This window comes from Vulpes vulpes, chromosome 15, assembly GCF_048418805.1.
Source record: "Vulpes vulpes isolate BD-2025 chromosome 15, VulVul3, whole genome shotgun sequence".
Classification (NCBI taxonomy): Eukaryota; Metazoa; Chordata; class Mammalia; order Carnivora; family Canidae; genus Vulpes; species Vulpes vulpes.
The window spans coordinates 464,138-487,576 of NC_132794.1; the positions used below are offsets into that span (position 1 = coordinate 464,138).

At 54.8% G+C, this 23,439-nt stretch overlaps 2 protein-coding genes across 6 annotated transcripts in view; one reads left to right on the forward strand and one right to left on the reverse strand.

The window, feature by feature from the left end:
• Positions 1-1,965: 1,965 nt before the first annotated feature.
• Positions 1,966-7,603, reverse strand: YBEY (ybeY metalloendoribonuclease). Of its 4 annotated transcripts, none has more exons than XM_072738493.1 (5): positions 7,441-7,603; positions 5,185-5,535; positions 4,244-4,372; positions 3,461-3,529; positions 1,966-3,164 (listed from the first exon to the last, which is right to left on the reverse strand). In XM_072738493.1, the coding sequence occupies exons 2-5, from the start codon at positions 5,392-5,394 to the stop codon at positions 3,078-3,080; spliced, it is 495 nt and encodes a 164-aa protein (XP_072594594.1). In that variant the 5' UTR covers positions 5,395-5,535; positions 7,441-7,603; the 3' UTR covers positions 1,966-3,077. The 4 variants fall into 4 exon arrangements, with proteins under 4 accessions (XP_072594594.1, XP_072594592.1, XP_072594593.1 ...); XM_072738491.1 differs by having other exon boundaries at positions 5,185-5,570; positions 7,441-7,554; XM_072738492.1 differs by lacking the exon at positions 7,441-7,603 and adding an exon at positions 5,688-5,818 and having other exon boundaries at positions 5,185-5,570.
• The window catches only part of MCM3AP (minichromosome maintenance complex component 3 associated protein), a 61,622-nt gene continuing 45,785 nt past the window's right edge, over positions 7,603-23,439 (forward strand). The window contains exons 1-9 of one of the 2 annotated variants that reach the window (XM_072738489.1): positions 7,603-7,703; positions 9,594-10,972; positions 11,521-11,744; positions 13,864-13,942; positions 14,407-14,551; positions 15,998-16,188; positions 18,507-18,646; positions 21,399-21,596; positions 22,103-22,371. In XM_072738489.1, coding sequence (XP_072594590.1) covers positions 9,748-10,972; positions 11,521-11,744; positions 13,864-13,942; positions 14,407-14,551; positions 15,998-16,188; positions 18,507-18,646; positions 21,399-21,596; positions 22,103-22,371 — 2,471 coding nt within the window. In that variant the 5' untranslated portion in view covers positions 7,603-7,703; positions 9,594-9,747. Of the gene's footprint in view, positions 7,832-9,593; positions 10,973-11,520; positions 11,745-13,863; positions 13,943-14,406; positions 14,552-15,997; positions 16,189-18,506; positions 18,647-21,398; positions 21,597-22,102; positions 22,372-23,439 lie in introns of both variants that reach the window. The other variant, XM_072738488.1, reaches the window with a different exon arrangement.

Consider the following 23,439-nt stretch of genomic DNA (forward strand, 5'->3'; position numbering starts at 1 on the left):
GCAAACCTTCCCACAGGGGAGCAGCCTCAGGGAGTGGAGCGTGAGGGGTGAGGGCGCCCAGCTGCCGCCTCCCCGGGGGAGCCCGCGGGGCCACGGCCAGGTGCCTCTGCCTCTGCGTGTTTGCTCCCTCGGGCTGCGGGGTCCTGACCTGAACCTCGCCTGCACTCTCTTCACTTTTCCTTTGTTTTTAAAGATTATTTATTTATGGGGGGCAGAGGGAGAAGCAGGCTCCCCGCGGGGAGGCCGAGATGCGGGGCTCCATCCCAGGGCCCCGGGGTCACGCCCTGAGCCTGGGTGCCCCATCCCTTGCTGTTTTAACTTTCACATAAATGTCATTTTTAAGGGGATCCCTGGGCGGCTCAGCGGTTTAGCGCCGCCTTCCCCCCAGGGTGTGACCCAGGGTCCCGAGATTGAGTCCCGGTTGGGCTCCCTGCATGGGGCCTGCTTCTCCCTCTGCCTCTCTCTCTCTCTGTGTGTGTCTCATGAATAAATCAATAAAACCTTTTTTAAAAAAATGTCATTTTTAAGTGCTACACACGTTTTCGCGGGCACTCTTGGGGTAAGCTCTCGCGCCCCGAGTCCCACGCCAGCCGGAGCGCCCCTCGCTCAGCTCCGGCCCCCCGGGAGCAGACGGCAGCGGCGGCTAAGCGGGCGCCACGCAGGTGCAGCCCGTGAGCCCTGGGCGCCGGGAGCCCCCGCAGGACGGCGGTAGGTGTCCCCACGGGCCTCCTGGCACCAGCATCTCCTGCGAAGTGCAATGCAAGGTCTGACTCCGCTTATTTTCACGTTGACATTTTCTAACACGGTTTATTTTGTAAGTTCTCAACGTAATTTTGATTAACACCAAGAAGGCCCCTGACAGAGGCGGGCGGTCCCTCGTGGCCCAACACACGGGAAGCCTCCATTCTGTCCGCGGCCGGAGGCAGGCAAGCCCGGGTCTTCACCCGCAGGCCCGTCTAACGCTGCCAGTCACTAACTCCGACGACAGCCGCCGTCCGCGGTCCGGCTGGTTGGACACCGTCGGGCCAGGCCCTGGCAGCTGCCCCCACAGGTCCGGGGGCAGGGCTTCCGCGCCCCCTCCCCGGGTCCCACTAGGTGGTCCGAGTGGCTCAGAGCCCCGGCTGCGTGAAGTGGGCGTGCAAGTGGGCAAGAAGGGGCGGGGGTGGGAGGCAGAGCACAGCGCTTGTGTGCCCTTGGGTGGAGGGAGCACCCTGGCCATGAGGATGAGCGCCCACCAGGTCTCCGGGCTCTGTGGGATTGGGCCTTGCGGGGCGCCCTGGCGTGGGCCTGGGCAACCCAGGGGCCCTGGCAGGAGGAGGCGCCGGCGCTCGCAAACCCCGGGTGGGTGGGGGGGGGCGCGACAAGCACACAGCCAGGGAGAGCTGCTGCCACGCAGGTCGGGGCGCGGCTCACACGTCCTGCGGCCTTCAAGGATGTAAACCCCTCCGAATCCATGGAAAAAGAAAAACCAATAGAAAAATGAGCACAAGGGGCCCTTGGGTGGCTCAGCTGGCTCACTGGCCAGCTCCTGATTCAGGCTCAGGCCACGACCTCGGGGTCGGGAGATCGAGTCCCTGGTCGTCGGGCCCTTTGCTCTGTGGGGAATCTGCTCGGGAGTCTCTCTCCCTCCCTCCTGCTCCTCCCCCACCAAATAAATCCTCGGAAAAGGAAAATGAGCGCAAGACAAGAGCAGCTATGGTGGAGGGGACGCCAATGAACAGGGTCACCGGTGACGAGGACTGCAGGACAGCTTTAGCACATGCATGACCAAGGGGGGACGGGCAGTGTGGAGGCTGGGCCCTGGGCCCCAGGGTCAGAGTGGGCTGCGGGGGGACAGTGACCGGGCCCTGTGGAAGCACTGGACATCGCCTGATAGAGCGGGACACCCCCTGATGTGGCCACGAAGCACGGGGATGCCCGACGTTCCAGCTGGCAGGAGTGGCAGGTTTCCGGACCCCTTCGGCCTTTTTTTTTTTTTTTTTTTAAAGATTTTATTTATTCATGAGAAACACACAGAGAGAGAGGCAGAGACCAGGCAGAGAAGCAGCCTCCCCGCGGGGAGCCTGACGTGGAACTCGATCCCAGAACTGTGGGATCACGTCCTGGGCCGAAGGCAGACGCTCAACCACTGAGCCACCCAGGCATCCCCCCTTCAGCCTCTTACAAAGAACGGCAGAGGCAAGAGCTCTGTGGGGTCACCTTCGGTCTTGGCTGAGACGCTAACGGGCAGGCGTTCAGGCCCATGAGGCTTCAGGAGCGCCACAAGCCCCAAATCTGCGTCCCCGAGGGCCCAGGGACAGTCCAGGCTGAGACACAACCAGTCTGGTGGGAAATGCATTTTCATGCTTTTCAAGTGGCTTCACGGGAGAAGCCCAATTCTCAGAATTGTAGTATCCCTGGCTTTAGGGCCAAAAGGTGCCCCAGGAGGCTGCGTGTCATTGCCGTGTCCTCTCCAGAGCTCCAGGCAGGGCCGGTGGTGCTGCTGCCGACACTGGTATGTGGGAGGCCCAGGCGTGCGGGCCCAGTTGGCCTGGCGCGCCTCCATGGCCTGCTCCCGTGATGCCCTGGGCCCAGCACAGCTTGCATAGGCTGTGACGTCCCCTGTGTTTATTTCAGTTTCAGAAGCTAAGACGGGAAATACCGACGGAAAGAGGCTGTGGGACGTGGCAGTAGGAGCTCAGGGCACCTCCTGGATCCGGGAGACACAGCTCAGCCGGTGGGTGGGGATCTGGGGCGGGAGAGCTCCAGCCTCAGTGGTGTCCTGGGGAAGGGGACTGATGCAGGCTCCCGAGCAGGGGCTGCACCCCCTTCAGTAACGGATGCGGTTCCTGTGAAGAATGAGGAACGAATGGAAGCTTCTCTTATACTTTCAGAAAAAGGTACCACTTATGCAATTTTGGCTCAGAGCGTGTGTTACTTCTGCAGCCCCACAGGCCAGCAGCGACCAGCAGGGCCTCAGTTTGCTGGAGTCTCTGGTCCTCAGGCCCCAAAGGGAGGGTCCATCTGTCTTCCACGTGTTGTCCCTGTGACCTGCAGAGTCCCTCAGGTGCCACCTGGGTGCCAGGCCTCCAGCACCATCAGAAGAGGCCCCGGCTCAGGGGCTGGAGCCTGGTCCCCGTGAGCCGGCTCAGCTCCTCCAGGACCTGCTTCTCCTTCTGGTACATCTGAAAGAGGAGTGGAAACCCACTGTGGCCCCCACAGCGGCCCGACCCGGGTGCCCCTGGGGGAGGCCCCTCCCAGAGCCCGTGTCCCAGGCTGTGGCACAAGGACTCCCAGCAGCCCGAGCCCAGAGCCCGTCCGAGCCTGCATGTTCTGACCTTGGTCCCACCTGATAAACACCAGCCTCTCTGCTCAGACTTTTTACAGCTAACGAGTAACACAGTAGCGTTTGCAGAGCCCAGTGTTCTGGACAAATACTGTCTTCTCCTGGGGCCCCGTGCTGCTGGAGGGCCGCGCCTACCTTTCGCCACTCGGCCTCTGTGCTGTGTGTGAAGCCCAGCAGGTGACAGAGCCCGTGGGCGGCAGTCACCTGTCGGAACAACGAAACAGCTGTTTCAGGGACTGGTCAGACCAAGCCCTGAGCTGGGGGGGAGGGGCGGGGGGGAAGGCAGGGAGAAGTCGGCCCACGCCTGGTGTGCAGTAGGACCCCAGGGTAGGTGGAGGGTACCCGGGGCTGTGAGCAGGTGCCTGTGTGGAGCTGGGGGCCAGGAGGAGAGGGGCCTGGCCCTGTTCTGGGGGATGAGGGTACCAGGGGTGGTGGGCTCGCCCTTTGCTGCAGGTAACAGCCTCCGGGGAGGTGGGTGTGGGTGGGGGTGCGGGAGAGTGTTGATATGCACGGTGGCCCCACAGGGGCACACAGCGGCCACCCACAGCGACCCTGTAGCAGAGCCCACGCTGAGCAGCCACTTCCCACCAGGGCTCTGGCCCCTCTCGAGAAGAAAGCCCGCTGTAGAACCCGCAGGGAAGGTAAGACACGGTCGCTTTCGGGACACCCCCCCCCCTTTTTCTTTCAGGTCAAGGGGAGGAGAGGCCAGTCCCAAGGTCCCGGAGGCTACGGTTCAGGGAAGGAGTCCACTCCGCAGCTCTGAGGTCGCGGACACGGCTTGCTGACTCCCTCTGGCCCATTTCTGGCCTGCGGGGGGCCAACGGCCCGGGCCTGGGGGAGAGAGAGGGTCCCCGCCACCTGCCGCGGGCCTCCCTCCCGCAGTAGCGGGGCTTCGGGGCGGCGGCCGGCCGCGCTTACCGTCAGGGCGTCATAGTAGTCCGCGTCTCCTTGGCACTGCTGGAAGACGTACTCCACTCCTAGGACGATGTCGCCCAAGTTGTAGTCCTCTCGGGAACGAGGCCGGGGAAGCTCGCCTGCTTTCACGTTCTGCGAATGAGGAAACCCCGATTGGGAGATGACGACCTCGGGGCTGACGTGATGACGGGCCTGCACGACCCATTCCGGGACACGCCACCCAGGGGTGCGGGGGGCGGGGGGGGACACACAGCAGAGCCCGTTTACGGGCGACCGGACCCCACCGGGCTGCTGTCCCGTCCCTTCTCCAGCAAGTCACGCTGCCCCACGTCGGTACAATCTTCTATCTGTTCCTTCTGTTTGTTTAGTCCCGAACAGTCTTCCACGTTTTCCCACATAAACCTGAGAAACCACCAGCGCCTTCCCCTGAGACCTGTTCACACGAAGCGCGTCGCGTGGACAGATGCTTAGGGTGTTAACGTGTCTCCTGTAAGGAAGAAATGCCAAGCGACCGTCCCAGCTGCTTGTGGTTCAGCAGCTCCCCTCCTGCCCGGCGCCACACGCTGCGGCCCGGCCTTCCGAGTCTCGCCTCTCTCTGCTGTCGCGCGTGGGAGGCCCTGACCGCTGCGGGCGGCGTGCACATCGTGGCCTAATCGCTCTTAGGTTTGTTGAAACCACTTTTTCAGTGTTATCTTCCATTTTCAGGGAAAAAATCCAGTGTTAGGTAAAAGCTTCACCCGCACGTATTTGGTACCTGGTACCGAGTCGTACTTGGGATTCTGGAAGCAGGGGCGCCGGCTCCAGGGGCCAGGCGGGGCTCTTGAGCTGGGGTTGGGGGTTCGAGCCCACGCTGGGTGTAGCGAGGACTTAAAATAAGTAAAAAATCTTAAGGAAAAATGCAGAGGCTGACGGCCAGAGGCGGGGCCTGAGCGGGACGCGCTTACCTCGTGAAATGGAAAGGAGAGCACGTCGGTGGGGCGGTCGTCCCCGCGGTAGGCCCTGTTGAGGCGCTGCATGCCCTCGTTGTCCACGCACAGCAGGCCCAGGTCGAAGTCCCGCACGCCCAGCACGGCCCTCAGCAGCTCCACCCGGGAGCGGAGCGGCGCCCTCCGGATGGGGACAGCTCGCTGCGGGACGCGGAGCACCAGGCTCATGGCCAAGCCTCGGGGTGCTTGGGGCCGGCGGTCAGTGGTATGTTGTGGGGGGTTCCCAGGGGGGTGGCGTGTACCACCGCGGAGACACGAGGATGAGGGCGTGGGGGACAGTCGTCGAGTCACGGAGAGTCAGGTAGGAGCCTGCAGGGAGGATGGGACCGGATCAGGGTGGGAGCCTGCAGGGAGAATGGGATCAAGTCAGGGTCGGAACCTGCCATGAGGATGGGATCGAGTCAGGGTAGGAGCCTGCAGTGAGGACGGGATCGAGTCAGGTAGGAGCCTGCAGTGAGGACCTGCAGTGAAGACGGGATCGAGTCAGGTAGGAGCCTACAGTGAGGATGGGATCGAGTCAGGTAGGAGCCTGCAGTGAGGATGGACCGGATCAGGGTAGGAGCCTGCAAGGAAGATGGGATCGAGTCAGGGTAGGAGCCTGCAGTGAGGACGGGATCGAGTCAGGTAGGAGCCTGCAGTGAGGATGGGATTGAGTCAGATAGGAGGCTGCAGTGAGGATGGGATCGAGTCAGGTAGGAGCCTGCAGTGAGGATGGACCGGATCAGGGTAGGAGCCTGCAAGGAAGATGGGATCGAGTCAGGGTAGGAGCCTGCAGTGAGGACGGGATCGAGTCAGGTAGGAGCCTGCAGTGAGGATGGGATTGAGTCAGGTAGGAGGCTGCAGTGAGGATGGGATTGAGTCAGGTAGGAGCCTGCAGTGAGGACCGGTGGAGCAAGGATGTGAAGGAAGAAGGCGAGGCTGTGAGGTGAGCTGGGGGAGGCGCGCTGAAGGAGGGCAGGAGGAGAGCGGGGAGGGGTGCCGCGGGGTGAGGGGGAGGATGGGAGGGGTGAGGGGGGCGGGAGGGGAGCGGGGATGGGTGCCGCGGGGTGAGGGGAGCGGGGAGGGGTGGGGGGGCAGGAGGGGAGCAGGGAGGGGTTCCGCGAGGTGAGGGGGGAGGGCTGAGGGGGAAGGACAGGAGGGGTGAGGGAGAGGAGCGGGGAGGGGCGCCGCGGGGTGAGGGGGAGGACGGGAGGGGGGAGGGGGGTGGGAGGGGAGCGGGGAGGGGCGCCGCGGGGTGAGGGGGGAGGACGGGAGGGGTGAGGGGGGCGGGAGGGGAGCGGGGAGGGGTGAGGGGGAGTGAGGGGAGCGGGGAGGGGTGAGGGGGGCGGGAGAGGAGCGGGGAGGGGTGGGGGGGCGGGAGAGGAGCGGGGAGGGGTGGGGGGGCGGGAGGGGAGCAGGGAGGGGTGCCGCGAGGTGAGGAGGGAGGGCGGGAGGGGTGAGGGGGGCGGGAGGGGAGCGGGGAGGGGTGAGGGGGAGTGAGGGGAGCGGGGAGGGGTGAGGGGGGCGGGAGAGGAGCGGGGAGGGGTGGGGGGGCGGGAGAGGAGCGGGGAGGGGTGGGGGGGCGGGAGGGGAGCGGGGAGGGGTGAGGGGGGCGGGAGAGGAGCGGGGAGGGGTGGGGGGGCGGGAGGGGAGCGGGGAGGGGTGAGGGGGGCGGGAGGGGAGCGGGGAGGGGTGAGGGGGGCGGGAGGGGAGCGGGGAGGGGTGAGGGGGGCGGGAGGGGACCGGGGATGGGTGCCGCGGGGTGAGGGGAGCGGGGAGGGGTGGGGGGGCGGGAGGGGAGCAGGGAGGGGTGGGGGGGCGGGAGGGGAGCGGGGAGGGGTGAGGGGGGCGGGAGAGGAGCGGGGAGGGGTGGGGGGGCGGGAGGGGAGCGGGGAGGGGTGAGGGGGGCGGGAGGGGAGCGGGGAGGGGTGAGGGGGGCGGGAGGGGACCGGGGATGGGTGCCGCGGGGTGAGGGGAGCGGGGAGGGGTGGGGGGGCGGGAGGGGAGCAGGGAGGGGTGCCGCGAGGTGAGGAGGGAGGGCGGGAGGGGTGAGGGGGGCGGGAGGGGAGCGGGGAGGGGCGCCGCGGGGTGAGGAGGGAGGACGGGAGGGGTCGGGCCGAGCGCCGTGGGCCCCGCGGGGTCCGGGCCGCCGTCCGAGGCTCGGGCAGCCCCGGGGGAACGAGCCGCAGCCCTCCCCGCGCCTCCCCGGAGCCCGGAAGCCGGCGGCTCACGTACCGGCCCGAAGCCGCGGCCCCGCCTGGACCCCGCGCACCGGAAGTCCCCGGCGCCGTCCGGCAGCGAGCGGAACCCGAGTGCGGCGGGGCGCGGAGGGCGCGGAGCCGCGCGCGCGGACCGGAAGTTGGTCCGCCGCGTCTGTGTGCCCGGGCGCGCCGCGGAGGGCCGGCTCGGGAGGCCGCGGCGTGCGGTCTGTGGCTCCCGCCGGCGCGGAGGGCGCCCCGGGGCGGCGGCGACGGGTCTCGGGGTCTCGGAGCCGCACGGTGAGCCCCGGCGGAGGCCGCACCCCCCGCCCACCCCCGTGGTCCGCGGCGTCGGCCCCGCCCTTCCCGGGTCGGCGGCGTCTCTGCGGGCCGCGGCGGGCCTCGGGCCTCGTCGGGGGATCTCGGAGGTACGGGGCTGCGTGAGTGTGAGTGTGAGCTCCTGGGGGGCTGCGTGAGTGTGAGTGTGAGCTCCTGGGGGGCGCCCCGAGTGTGAGTGTGAGCTCCTGGGGGGCGCCCCGTGACTGAGTGTGAGCTCCTGGGGGGCGCCCCGAGTGTGAGTGTGAGCTCCTGGGGGGCGTCCCGAGTGTGTGTGAGTGTGAGCTCCTGGGGGGCGCCCCGTGAGTGTGTGTGAGTGTGAGCTCCTGGGGGGCGCCCCGAGTGTGAGTGTGAGCTCCTGGGGGGCGCCCCGTGACTGAGTGTGAGCTCCTGGGGGGCGTCCCGAGTGTGTGTGAGTGTGAGCTCCTGGGGGGCGCCCCGTGAGTGTGTGTGAGTGTGAGCTCCTGGGGGGCGCCCCGTGAGTGTGTGTGAGTGTGAGCTCCTGGGGGGCGCCCCGAGTGTGAGTGTGAGCTCCTGGGGGGGCTGCGTGAGTGTGAGTGTGAGCTCCTGGGGGGCGCCCCGAGTGTGAGTGTGAGCTCCTGGGGGGCGCCCCGTGACTGAGTGTGAGCTCCTGGGGGGCGCCCCGAGTGTGAGTGTGAGCTCCTGGGGGGCGCCCCGTGACTGAGTGTGAGCTCCTGGGGGGCGCCCCGTGAGTGTGTGTGAGTGTGAGCTCCTGGGGGGCGCCCCGAGTGTGAGTGTGAGCTCCTGGGGGGCGCCCCGTGACTGTGAGTGTGAGCTCCTGGGGGGCGCCCCGAGTGTGAGTGTGAGCTCCTGGGGGGCGCTCCGTGACTGTGAGTGTGAGCTCCTGGGGGGCGCCCCGAGTGTGAGTGTGAGCTCCTGGGGGGCGCCCCGTGACTGTGAGTGTGAGCTCCTGGGGGGCGCCCCGAGTGTGAGTGTGAGCTCCTGGGGGGCGCCCCGTGACTGTGAGTGTGAGCTCCTGGGGGGCGCCCCGAGTGTGAGTGTGAGCTCCTGGGGGGCGCCCCGTGACTGTGAGTGTGAGCTCCTGGGGGGCGCCCCGTGACTGTGAGTGTGAGCTCCTGGGGGGCGCCCCGAGTGTGAGTGTGAGCTCCTGGGGGGCGCCCCGTGACTGTGAGTGTGAGCTCCTGGGGGGCGCCCCGAGTGTGAGTGTGAGCTCCTGGGGGGCGCCCCGTGACTGTGAGTGTGAGCTCCTGGGGGGCGCCCCGTGACTGTGAGTGTGAGCTCCTGGGGGGCGCCCCGAGTGTGAGTGTGAGCTCCTGGGGGGCGCCCCGTGAGTGTGTGTGAGTGTGAGCTCCGGGGCGGCCTGGGAGGGGCGGGGAGGGCGCCGCGTGCAGGGTGGAGAGCGCCCCGCGGGGAGAGCTGGGAGGAGGGAGGCCAGCGGGTAGAAGCCCCCGTCCCCGTCCCATCCCTGTCCCATCCCCGTCCCCGTCCCTGTTCCCGTTCCGTCCCCGTCCCGTCCTGTCCCATCCCCATCCCCGTCCCGTCCTGTCCCATCCCCGTCCGCGTCCCATCCGCGTCCCATCCTCGTCCCCGTCCCGTCCCCGTCCCGTCCCCGTCCCATCCCCGTCCCGTCCCCTTCCCCTTCCCCGTCCCCGTTGTAGCCCCGGCGGTGCTCTGGCTGTGGGCGGCCCGTCTGAGGGCAGCTGCGCCCCTGTCCTCGCGGCGGAGCCCGGACCAGCCCCGCGGAGCGATCGCAGTGGTTTCTCGTCTGCAGGGGCGCCTGATGGCGGGTGGCGAAGCCGTTTGTTCTTTCCGCCCCCGCCCCCCATGTTGCTCAGAAACTGACCCCTGCCCCTTCGGTTTGTCCGACTTCAGTTTCCCGAGCGAGCAGGTTCTGGTGGGCGACGCGGTGACGTGGAGCGGCGGTGACGTGGAGCGGCGGTGACGTGGAGCGGCGGTGAGGAGGAGCCGCGGTGACGTGCGGCGGCGGCCCCCGGGGCAGGTGCCAGGGAGCGGCTAGCGGGCCAAGATGAACCCGACGAACCCCTTCAGCGCGCCGCAGCCGCAGCCCGCGGCCTTCCCGGCGTCCAGCAGCACCTCCGTAGGAACGTTTCAGGCCAAGCCGCCCTTCCGATTCGGCCAGCCTTCTCCTTTTGGACAAAACAGTGCGTTACCCGGGAAGACCGCGGGGTTTTCCCAGGTGTCCAGCTTTCCCACGGCCTCTGGGGGAAGCCATTCGGCCTCCGCGCAGCCCTTAGGATTCTCCCAGACCTCGACCGTCGGACTCTTTCCTGGCCTTGAACACGCTCCGACTTTTGTGGCTGCGGCGGCCTCTGCAAGTTCAAGTGCGCCTGCAAACCCAGGATTTAGTTTCAAGTCCCCCAATTTTGGGGCTTTCCCAAGTATTTCTGCGTTTGGACCAGAAACTGGAGAAATAGCAAGCTCTGGGTTTGCGAAAACAGAGTTTAGCTTTAAACCTCTGGAAAATTCTGTGTTCAGACCAATATTTGGGGCTGAATCTGAGCCAGAGAAAACTCAGAACCCAATTACTTCTGGGTTTTTCACGTTTTCTCACCCAATTAGTAGTGGGCCTGGGGGGCTGGCTCCGTTTTCTTTTCCTCAGGTGACAAGCAGTTCAGCTGCCAATTCAAACTTTACTTTTTCAAAACCAGTCAGCAGTAGTAGTTCATCGACTGCCTTTACCTCCACTTTGTCAAACCAAAATGTGGAGGAAGAGAAGAGGGGCCCTAAGGCCCTGTTTGGCGCTTCTAACAGTAGCTTCAGTAGCTTCCCCATCTCCCCAGGGCCTCTGGCTGAAGCGTTCCCAGCTAGCAAAACGGGTGTGAGACAGGGATGTGAAGAACGGGTTTCCCAAATGGACCCTCATTCCAGCCTCATGAAGGGCCTGAAAAGGAAGGAGGAGCAGGATCGCTCCCCAAGGAGACATGGCCACGATGCGGCAGAAGACTTGGACGCTCTGTCCAGGGGCGACCACCCTCCAGATAAACGGCCTGTCCGCCTCAATCGGCCCCGGGGAGGCACCTTGTTTGGTCGAACCATACAGGATGTCTTCAAAAGCAATAAAGAAGCAAGTCGTCTGGGCAACAAAGAATCTAAAAAGGACATTGGCTGTGTTGAGTCTGGGGAAAATGACCACGTGACCATCCCAGGAGGGAGTCCGTCTGTCTTGGCACCCTCCCGGCTCCCAGGTGTGAATAAAGAGGAAGAAACTGAAAGTAGAGATAAAAAAGAAGGTGAGATTTAAATACGTGCACCATCCGGTAAACCCTGGCGGGTGCTTGGTAAATTTCCCTGGGTCTTAGTTTCTTGTTTCTGGTAAATTTTCTGTAAACACTGGGAGTCCTAACAGACCAAGAGCATGTCTTGCATACATGGTGCCTCCCACTTGAAATGTATCTGAGAGGCGACTGGTTGGCTCGGTGGGAAGAGCGTGTGCCGCTCTTGATCTCAGGGTCATGAATTTGAGCCCCATGTCGGATGTGGAGATTACTTAAAAATAAGTAAGTAAATAGACCAACATTGAAATTTCACGGATTATTTATTTATTTATTTATTTATTTATTTATTTATTTATTTATTTATGAGCCCAAGACCAGGGTTGGGGGGGGTTAGAAGGGGAGGGAGACAATCTCAAGGAGGTTCCAACTCCCCGCTGGGCTCAGAGCCTGATTCAGGGCCTGATGCGGGGCTCTAGCTCACCACCCTGAGATCCCGACTGGATCCAGCAGAGCCACCCAGTGGCCCCTCTGATACACTTCTGTGCCGCCTCTCTGTCCCCTAGATTCTCTAAGAGGAACGCCTGGACGTCAAAGTAAAAGAAGTGAGAGCACAGACAGTCTTGGGGGTTTGTCTCCGGCTGAAATCACAGCGATCCAGTGTAAGAACATCCCTGACTGTCTCAATGACAGAACCATCCTGGAGAACCACTTTGGTAAAATTGCTAAAGTGCAGCGTATCTATACCAGGCGCAGCAAAAAGCTTGCAGTGGTGTATTTTTTTGATCATGTGAGTATTTCCAAGAAATTTAACGTGAGTGAAAATAAGTTTGAACTTTGTCACTTTAAAACCTGCTTTTTAATCTATGGGTTATTTGCTAGAATTTGGGCAAGCACTCGAATATTTTATTCTTGGAGAGGTTAGAATAGCACTCGTAACTGGAGTTATTCATGTAAGCATGCAGTCCCTACCACATGCAGCCCTCTAGAAATGCTAGGCGAATGCTTCCCTGAGGCAGATTCCTCTGAAATGTGTAGGAGTGGCTGTGTAATCAACACAGCACTTTTTCTAAATTGAGTTTTGTTTTATTTGGTCATAGTGCACTATCACTGTAAACATTCAAACAGTACAGAAAATGTAGACTCCCCTAGTAATCCCATTCTCTAGAGATCACTGATGTTATTTGTTGGGTTTATACCTTGACATAAACACATGCATGCCTGACACCTTGGCGGTAGTGTGTGTGCGTATAGGGTGTGTGCATAACCATTCACATTATGTATTTTTATATCTTTATTGTTTTTCTAAATATTCTAGTTGGGAAAAATCATGTGAGGAATCGGTAAAGTAGAAAGCATGTCTTCATACGTTTTTTTAAATGATGAAAGTGTAGCCTGTTAACATAGGAGAAAAAAAAAAAAGTCTGTGGGAGGAAGCACAAAATCATCCATGAGTCTATTGTGTTAGATACCAACTATGCGTATTTTGGTTAATGTCTTCAAAAATGTGTAGTCATGTCTTTACACAAATGAGATCACACTGCAGTGCTGTCTGGTAACCTTTCCGGGTAGCAATCTTGAGTGTTTTCTGAAATCAGTAAATAACCTAGATTAGGAAAGGATTGTTAAATGCTGCATGGCACTGTATGCTGTTTACGTACTTGGCCAGTTTTCTATGTGTGGACATTTTGTGCATGTATTTCTGATTGGCTTATATCCTTTGTTCGATTAAATTCCTGAGAGTAGAAGGTCTGTGCCAAAATACATGCATAGCTTTAGGGCTTTTGACGTTTATTCCTCTCTGTTGTTTTTCTTTTCCCCAATTCATGGCATTAATTACATTCACAATGTTGTACAACCATCACTCCTATTTCCAGAACTCTTCCATCATCCCAAAGAAAAGCTCTAACTGCTAAGCAATATTTCCCTTTCCTCCTTTCCTCAGCCCTTGGTGACCTCTAATCTCATTTCTATCTATGAATTTGCCTATTCTAGAAATTAAGTGGAATCCTGTAGTATTTGTCCTGCTTATTTCGGTCAGCATCATGTTTTTAGTGTTTGTCTATGTGATTGTACTTCATTCCCGTTATGGCTGAGTAATACTCTATTGGGTAGAATCATATTTCAATGTATTACATTTTCTTTATTAATCTATTGATGGACAGAAGTTGTTTCTACTTTTTGGCTATTTTGAATAATGCTGCTATAAACACAGTGGCAAATATTTCCTTAAGACCCTGCTTTTAATTCTGTTGGGTAGGTACCTAGGAGTGGAATTACTGGGTCATATGCATTGTTCTTTGTTTTTGTTTTAAGTTATTTGGCTCTTGAGATGTATTTATGTTTCTAGCTGAATCCTAAAAAATATTTATGTGATATGTAAGAACATTGTCATCATAAGCAGTTCATTGATCAGTACGATGCTGAGGTCCCCTGATTACCCTCATCTCTCCTGTTACCCAGGAGCAAACACCCGTTAGCTAGCGCGCTGTGTATTTTTCTGGAGATTTGCATAGGTATGTGGATAGGTACCTGTGTAGTTGGCTTTGTGATAAGTTGTATCCCGTGTGTATCATTTTCTTCTTTTTGTCTTCAAGTGTGACTTGGCAATCTTTCTGTTACTGTATGTGTAATCCGATGGGGAGAGTCCTCTTACCAGCTGCCAACAAGGCCATGCTTTGGGTTCCATCCCAGTAAATTTATTACTTTAAAACCGGAGAAGAGTGAGTCCACGCCTGGGAGGTGGGTAAGGGAGGCGAGGACTGTGGCTGCCGTGTCTGGAGGCGGACTGGATGGTCAGAACACGGCCGGTGAAGGCTTCGCTCCATCGTGCAGCCGCATTTGAGGTTTTAATCCCCTTTCCTTGGGTGTCCTGATGGCCTCATACATTGTGTTGTGGACTCTTGCAGGCGTCTGCAGCCCTGGCCAGGAAGAAGGGGAAAGGCTTGCATAAAGACATGGCTATCTTTTGGCACAAGAAGAAAATAAGTGAGTTTGTGGTTATTCTTGGTATGGTCTCCAGTGCTGTGTGTGTGTGAGCCCTGCCCCCCAAGCTCTCACCAGTGCCACAGGGTGGGGGGTGGGGGGTGATTGTGAGTGTGCCCTGTGTCTCCCAAGTGTTTCTGAGGCTCCTCTGGAACCTCCTATAACAATTCAAAGGATGTTACTTTTTCTTTTTTTTTTTTTTTTTTTTTTAAGGATTTTATTTATTTACTCATGAGAGAGAGAGAGAGGCAGAGACACAGGCAGAGAGAGAAGCAGTCCCCATGCAGGGAGCCCGATGCGGGACTCAATCCTGGGACCCCAGGATCACACTCTGGGCCATAGGCAGGCGCTAAACCACCCAGAGCCACCCAGGTGTCCTAGGACATTACTTTTTCAAACACAGTAGAAAAAAAAGTCCAGCGTCAAGTGATTTGTGGATCATGAGCTCTGTGCTCTTATGTCCTCAGGTCCCAACAAGAAGCCGTTTTCCCTGAAGGAGAAGAAGCCAGGTGACGTGGAAGCCAGTCATGGCCCTGAGGACACACCCTTTCAGCACTCTCCCCTCGGCAAGCCTGTGGTGAGGGCCGCAGCCGGCACCCTCCTGAATAAAAGGTACGGCCGGTCCTTCCTGTGGGTTCTTCGACTTCTGTGCACCCGGTGACGGTCATGGCAGGGCAGTGGGTGATACGCTGACACCTGAGCACGGGGACTGGGAGAGGGAGAGGAGGGCATGGTGGAAGGGCGAGGGGGAGGTGGCTGGGCACAGCCTCTGGGGCCTTGCTCGCCCCCTCGGGCCCATGTCCCGTGTGCTTGTACTTGCGTCTGTGGAAGCAGCAACTTTCTCCCTTGAGAGTCCAACAGGCCGTATAACCAAGTGTCCCTAATAGGTCCTCGTAGCTGTTCCCAGTATGACTTTCTGTAGGTCTCGCTTGTCACGGTGAGGTGGTCTCCCTCAGCTGCGTGTTAGCTGGGGAGCCGGGGGTCCAGCCCTCAGGTGGGAGTGGCACATGGTGTGTGCTTCACACGGCCTCCCCACCCCAGTGGAAATCAGCTCCCAGAGCACCCCCGGCCCTCTTCCCACGTCACCCCGCCTCCTCCTCACAGTCTGCTTCTGTTTGATCCTTCACGTATTTTGGTCAGTGGATTGTTTCCTCACCTTTCACTTCACAGTTAGTTTAGTTGCTGGTTTGCCTTTGCTTTTTCCTTTCCCACTCAGCCAGTCACATCTTCTTTAACACTCGAGTTCACCGAGTGTTGAAAGCCAGTTAGAAAAAGGGGACACTCAGAGACATCGCCCATTTCTATTTGCTACATCCTTCTACCTGTGAAGTGGTGTATGGTGTATGGAAACACAGGCATGCGATTTCCTCATGGGTTTTTATTTTTAAAATTTAATTTATTTTTAGAATTTTATTTATTTATTCGTAGAGACACCCAGAGAGAAGAAGAGACACCGGCAGAGGGAGAAGCAGGCTGCCTGTGGGGAGCCCAATGCGGGACTCAATCCCAGGACCCTGGGGTCACGACCTGAGCCAAAGGTGCTCGGCCACCCAGGCATCCTGGGCTTTTATTTTTTTAATCACAAGCTGAATTTCATTTTTTTGACATAGAAATCTACAGATACTCATTTTAACTCTTTAAATGGGCTCATCTTACTTTATAAAGATAAGAATATTTCAACAACAATTTTTTTTTTTTTTAAGATTTTATGTATTCACAAGAGACACACAGAGAGAGAGAGGCAGAGACACAGGCAGAGGGAGAAGAGGCCCCATGCAGGGAGCCCGATGCGGGACTCGATCCCGGGACCCCAGGATCACGCCCTGGGCCAAAGGCAGACAGTCAACCACTGAGCCAGCCACCCAGGCACCCCTCAAGATTTTAAAACTGTAGTGAATGACAGGAGTAACACCTTTGTGCTCACTAGCATCATCGAGGCTTGTCTCAAGTCAGTGCTTGTAGTTTTCCAGTTTTGGAGGAGCAGAACGTCTTCAGAAGTGGAAGTGATGGAAGCACCTGACGGATGCCAAGCCCTTGATGTGTTACTTTTCTTTGTAGCTCTCCAGTGAAGAAGCCAAGTCTTCTAAAGACCCATCAGTTTGAAGGAGACCCTTTTGACTCGGGCTCTGAGGGCTCTGAGGGTCTTGGGCCATGTGTATCATCCCTTAGCACCCTGATAGGTACCGTGGCTGAGACTTCTGAGGAGAAATATCGCCTGCTTGACCAGAGGGACAGGATCATGAGGCAAGGTATGGTGGGCACATCTCAGCTGTGGTCCAGGGACCTGGCTGAGGTCATGATAAGGTCACTCCGGGAGCTGTGAGGAGGGAGCAGCCCTGCCCGTGGGGTCCACTGTCCTTGAGTCTCTGGGCCCTCCAGTGCCCCACATATTATGTGCTATTTACTAGTTTCCTAAGGGGCTGGGTGTAGATGTGGATATAACGCAGATATGTCTTTTTTTTATATTTGGAAGAAAATCCATAAACTATTGATCTGTGCTAAATTAAACATTTTAAAGGGTAATATTTAGACAGAAAGCACATTTTTTTTTTAAATTTTATTTGGTTATTCATGAGAAACACAAGCAGAGGGAGAAGCAGGCTCCCTGTGAGGAGCCTGATGTGGATCTCGATCCCGGGACTCCAGGATCATGCCCTCGGCTGAAGGCAGACACTCAACCACTGAGCCACCCAGGCGCCCCCAGAAAGCACATATTAAACAAATCTGTTTGAAAGAAATCTCCACAAATAAAACTTAAGAAATGCAACCCAGGGTAAAAATTGGCAATTCCTTTCAGAAAGGGCTGATTTCCCTAATATAGAAAGTTCTGTGGAAGTTACTGTGGAAAAGACCAGCCCAATTGAGAAACGACTAGAGGGTCAGGAGGGTTACAGAAAAGGAAGTATACTTGGCCCTTGACCAACACAAAGGCAGGAGCAGGAGCACCGTCCCCCTTGTAGTCAAAAATCCACATATAACTTTTGACACCCCCAAAACTTAACTGCTAATAGCCTGCTGGTGACTGATGTATAACACAGCACGTATTTTGTTTGTTATATGAATCACGTCTTACATTCCTACAATACATTAAGCTAGGGAGAAGAAAATGTTACGAAAATACATGTACAGTGCTGTAAAAAAAAAAAAATCTGTGTACCAGGGGACCTGCGCAGTTGAAACCTGTGTTCAAGGGTCAACTGTGTCGTGAATTGGTTTTTAAACATACGGGAAGGTGCTCACCCCGTCATACAGAGTGATGCCAGTTATACCCCAGAGGTGGCCTCTGCCCCATTGTGCCGTGCTGCCCTGTCCTTGGGCCGGCCGTGGACGGCTGCACTCCCTTGGAAGAGGGCAGGTCTGCGGTATCTTTCAGCCTTAGGGAAGTCTGCCTTTGACCCAGCATTCATCCAGTGTCTGTCCCACACGCGGTCCTGCGTGTGTGTTTCACACAAAAGCTTGTTTGTGACGACAAAGATTGGGAACTGACTGTCCGTCAGTTAGCAGGATTCTAAACAGTCTGAAAGAAGACTGGGGTTTCTTTATGGAAAAAAAATGAAGATTTATTGTGAAGTGGAAGATCATAGTGTGGAAGTATGTAGTATGCCACCGTTCATATATAAATAAGGGGGGAAGCGTGTGTCCATACATACACGAGCATGCCTGCCTGCGGGTACATGCGATAGTCCTGGGGTATGAAAAGATATGTTCACGTTGACTCAGAGCGGGGAGCAAGGTGGGGAGGGGTTCTATTTTGACATTTTTATACTTTTCAAGTATGACCCATCTGAATATATTACCTCTTCAGAAAATATTCTGTTACCTTTAAAAAAATGTGTGCAGTGCAGTGACCGTGAATAAAGGTATTTGTGCTTTTCTTTGCGAAGTTTCTTTTAAATTATATTTTAGCTGTGGGATTTTCGTCTTTTAGAAGATGTGAATAAGTGGAATAATCACAGTGCTTCCTTAATATGGTAGTAAGAGCTGCTGTCAAACATTATCATTGTCATACATTATCATACATATATTATATCATTGACATGGTGATTTTTATATTCCAAATAAAATTAGTATTGAAATTTTCCAAAATAAAAATAAGCTGTATGTATTTTGAGCCTGAAGTTGTTGTATTTCATCTCACTTAAAAGATAATTTGTAACTATTTAATTTTATGGGAAGTGGCAGTGGTTTAATCAGGACCAAGGTGTTTGCTGTTATAGTAACAATGGGATAAAAGAGAACCAATGCAGTACTTTTAGAGCACTAGTGTGTTTGGAATATTTACAATTGGCAAATTGATTTTAACAAACACACCGCAGCATGGTTGTTCATTGTTGAGTTGCTACAAAGCCTTGGACAGCAATGCGTGCCGCCCTGCCAGTGTGCAGTGCAGACCTGTGGCTGTTGCAAGGGGACGGGGCCTTTGGGTGCCCTGCTACCTGACGTTATAGGCCATACTGCCCTTTCTCTACTCCTGGTGTTTTACTTCGTCTTTTGTGTATGGCATTTGCTTTCATTTTTCCTTTTATCGTCATAGTAATTGTGTTACACATTTTTACTTGTCATTTAGCTCGAGTGAAAAGAACCGACCTGGACAAAGCGAGGACTTTCGTTGGGACATGCCCAGATATGTGTCCTGAGAAGGAGCGGTACATGCGGGAGACCCGGAGCCAGCTGAGTGTGTTTGAAGTGGTCCCGGGGACTGACCAGGTGAAGCCCCCTGACCTCTCTAGGCTGCCGTCCATATTCATTTTTTTATTTTTATTTTTATTTTTTTTTTATTTAATTAATTTTTATTGGTGTTCAATTTACCAACATACAGAAAAACACCCAGTGCTCATCCTGTCAAGTGTCCCCCTCAGTGCCTATCACCCATTCCCCCCCACCCCCCGCCCTCCTCCCCTTCCACCACCCCTTGTTCGTTTCCCAGAGTTAGGAGTCTTTATGTTCTGTCTCCCTTTCTGATATTTCCTACACATTTCTTCTCCCTTCCCTTATATTCCCTTTCACTATTATTTATATTCCCCAAATGAATGAGAACATACACTGTTTGTCCTTCTCCGATTGACTTACTTCACTCAGCATAATACCCTCCAGTTCCATCCACGTTGAAGCAAATGGTGCGTATTTGTCGTTTCTAATGGCTGAGGAATATTCCATTGTATACATAGACCACAGCTTCTTTATCCATTCATCTTTCGATGGACACCGAGGCTCCTTCCACAGTTTGGCTATTGTGGCCATTGCTGCTAGAAACATCGGGGTGCAGGTGTCCCGACATTTCATTGCATCTGAATCTTTGGGGTAAATCCCCAACAGTGCAATTGCTGGGTCGTAGGGCAGGTCTATTTTTAACTCTTTGAGGAACCTCCACACAGTTTTCCAGAGTGGCTGCACCAGGTCACATTCCCACCCACAGTGCAGGAGGGTTCCCCTTTCTCCACATCCTCTCCAACATTTGTGGTTTCCTTCCTTGCTAATTTTCCCCCTTCTCACTGGTGTGAGGTGGGATCTCTTTGTGGTTTTGATTTGTATTTCCCTGATGGCAAGTGATGCGGAGCATTTTCTCATGTGCATGTTGGCCATGTCCATGTCTTCCTCTGTGAGATTTCTCTTCATGTCTTTTGCCCATTTCATGATTGGATTGTTTGTTTCTTTGGTGTTGAGTTTAAGAAGTTCTTTATAGATCTTGGAAACTAGCCCTTTATCTGATACGTCATTTGCAAATATCTTCTCCCATTCTGTAGGTTGTCTTTTAGTTTTGCTGACTGTATCCTTTGCTGTGCAAAAGCTTCTTATCTTGATGAAGTCCCAATAGTTCATTTTTGCTTTTGTTTCTTTTGTGCCGTCCGTATTTAATCTTCAGGGTGGAGGTGGGATATATATAGGGGCGGGTGGACATAGTATTCTTTGTACTTTCTGTACATATTGATACTTGATTTGGGTGTTTACCTTTGTAGAGGGTGGCAGGGATTTAGAGTGTGGCTACTGTGAACGTTCATACTAAATTGTTCTGTGAGGTGTGTACTAAACAATCTTGTGTAAGGTGACTGACCCCATGGTACTCTGAGGTATAGATGTAGATATAGATTTGTTTCATAGATTAAAAGTTTCTTTTCTTTTTTTCACAATTTTAGTCCTACCTTTTCTGTGTTTCTGTTTTGACAGTTGAGATTATTCTCTAGATGCAATTGTGTGTGAATCCTTTTCACTTAAAATTATAAACATTTTCTTTTCTGATAAACTCAGCATCTTTTTTTTTTTTTTTTTTTTTTATGATAGTCACAGAGAGAGAGAGAGAGGCAGAGACACAGGCGGAGGAAGAAGCAGGCTCCATGCACCGGGAGCCCAATGTGGGATTCGATCCCGGGTCTCCAGGATCACGCCCTGGGCCAAAGGCAGGCGCCAAACCGCTGCGCCACCCAGGGATCCCCAACTCAGCATCTTTTAAATGAAAGTATATTGTTTGATTATGTAGCTCTATCAAAACTTCCCATTTTGCAATCACTAGATAGGCTATTTCTAATATTTACATTTCATTAATAATCCTATTGGGCATATTATATGTAGTGAGTCTGAAGTAGATAGATTATTTCCTTTTGATAGATCCTAAGAATTAAACTACTACATCAGAGAGTATGACCTTCCTTGAGATTCCTGAAGATGTGTGGGCCTATGCGTGTTCCTAAATTGTTTCCTGAGAAATCTGAGAGTCCCATGCTCCATGGATGCCCCTTGGCTGGTGTTTTTAGGTTGCCCTTGCCCAGTGTCGGGTCCCCAGCTGGGCAGGAGCATCACCGCAGAAGCTACTACCCTAGGAGACAGTGGTGCTGGCTTGCAGTGGATGACCAGGGTTCGGTCCTGTGGGCATCTGAGCTTCTGCCCTTCTGCTACACATCTTCAAGCTCCTCCTGCACGTGTGATACCTCCAGGCCTTTGTGTGCAGCGATCCTGGCCCCTCGAGGGTCCTACTGCTGTCTCCATTTCCTTTCTAGTCTGTGTAGACTGACTTTGGTGTTTGAGTGTGGCTGAGGTCTGTTACAGTGCTTCAGAGTCCTTTACTTGTCACACCTCTACCCTTGGAGCAATGCAAGTGTATCTCCACTTATGTTCTTTCTTCTTTTTTAAAATTTTAAAGTAATCTGTGTACCCAATATGGGGCTTGAACTCACAACCCCGAGATCAGGAGTTGCCATGCTCTACCGATTGAGCCAGCCAGGCACCCCCCAGGCACCCCCCACTGCTTCTTCACCCCTTGTTATATTCACTAAAAACACATTTCTCATTTGTTTTTGAATTTTGATCATTACCTTCAAACAGAAATTTTACCTTTGAAAATTGTATTCTATACTATTGATCTTGTAGGAGGATGTAGGTGATTTGCCCCTCATTTTAAGGCACAGCTGCAGGGGGGCTGGCCAGCACCTACACGCAGCTGTTTGGCCCCACTGTGTCTCCCCAGGTGGACCACGCGGCAGCTGTGAAGGAGTACAGCCGTTCCTCCGCTGATCAGGAGGAGCCCCTGCCCCATGAGCTGCGGCCCTCGGCAGTGCTCAGCAGGACTATGGACTACTTGGTGACCCAGATCATGGACCAGAAGGAGGGCAGCCTGCGGGACTGGTACGACTTCGTGTGGAACCGCACGCGGGGCATACGGAAGGTATCAGCCACTTCCATCAGAAAACTAGAAAATGCATGTGAATTCCACAGTTGAAGCGAGATTTCATTTTATTTTACTCAATTATATTTTATCCATGTAACACAAACAAAAACCTGCTATTACTTAAAATCATTACAAAGTCCTGTTAAAATGTGCATTATGGGCTTTGTTTAAAATTGACAAAAGAGGGGATCCCTGGGTGGCTCAGCGGTTTGGTGCCTGCCTTTGGCCCAGGACGCGATCCTGGAGTCCCAGGATCGAGTCCCATGTCGGGCTCCTGGCATGGAGCCTGCTTCTCCCTTCTCCTGTGTCTCTGCCTCTCTCTCTCTATGTCTATCATAAATAAATAAATATTTTTTAAAAAAATTGACAAAAGAGAAATTTAGGTAGTTATGATCTTCTAATAGTTTGCTATGCATGGAAATAGGTGTGTGAGATCTGTGTGTGTACGAGACACATGTGTATGTAAGGTTGTGTGTGTAATACTCCCTCTTGCTTGTGGCCAGGACATCACACAGCAGCACTTGTGTGACCCTGTGACGGTGTCCCTGATTGAGAAATGCACCCGGTTCCACATCCACTGTGCTCACTTCATGTGTGAGGAGCCCATGTCCTCTTTTGATGCCAAGATCAACAATGAGAACATGACCAAGTGTCTTCAGAGTCTGAAGGAGATGTACCAAGACCTGAGAAATAAGGGTGTGTTCTGTGCCAGTGAAGCAGAGTTCCAGGGCTACAATGTTCTACTCAATCTCAACAAGGGGGACATCCTAAGGTAAATTTTCAAATTTGGAAGCTAGCCTAAACTGTATGGAAAGGCAGGGCTTTTTTTTTTTTTTTTTCCTAAAGATTTAATTTATTATTTTTGGAAAAGATTTTATTTCTTTGAGAAAGAGTACATGAGCAGGCGGTAGGGGCTGAGAGTGGGGGAGAAGCAGACTCCTCACCACGCAGGGAGCTCAGCATGGGGACCTATCCCACGACCCTGGGATCCTGACCTGAGCAGAACACACTCAACTGAGTCACACTCAGGTGCCCCTTAAGATTTTATTTTTTAAGTAATCTTTACACCCAGGGTGGGGCTCGAACTCACAACCCCGAGATCAAGAGTTGTGTGCTCTACTGACTGAGCCAGCCAGGTGCTCCAGAGCTCCAGTGGAAAGGCAGGATTTAAAGATTTTTTATTTATTTGTTTTGAGAGAGCTTGAGCAGGGGAGAGAGTCAGAGGGAGTGGGAGAAGCCGGCTCCCTGCCGAGCAGGGTCCTACCCCTAGGACTCCACGATCATGACCTGAACCAAAGGCAGAACCTACTGAGCCACCCAGGTGCCCCAAGAGGCAGAATTTTTTTTTTAATTTAAAAAAAATTTGTATTTTATTTAAATTCAATTAACATAGTGTCAGAAGTAGAGTTCAGTGATTGACCAGTTGGATATAACACCCAGTGCTCATCTCATCTTGTGCCTCCTTCTTCATGCCCATTCCCCAGTGACTCCATCTCCCATCCCCTCCCCTCCAGCCAGCCTCAGCTTTTTTTTTTTTTTTCCTGAGATTTAACTTACTTATTCATGAGAGACACAGAAAGAGGGGCAGAGACACAGGCAGCGGGAGAAGCAGGCTCCCTGCATGACGTGGGACTTGATCCCGGACTCCAGGATCAGGCCCTGGGCTGAAGGCAGGCGCTAAACCGCTGAGCCACCCAGGCTGCCCCCAAGAATGAATTTTAAACACTGGTCTGGTACACAGGTAGACATTTATATGAGAAATACGGCAGGGGATCCCTGGGTCTCTGTCCTTACTGTTGGTAAACCAGACTTGGTGACAACCAGTGGCTCCTTTAACTCC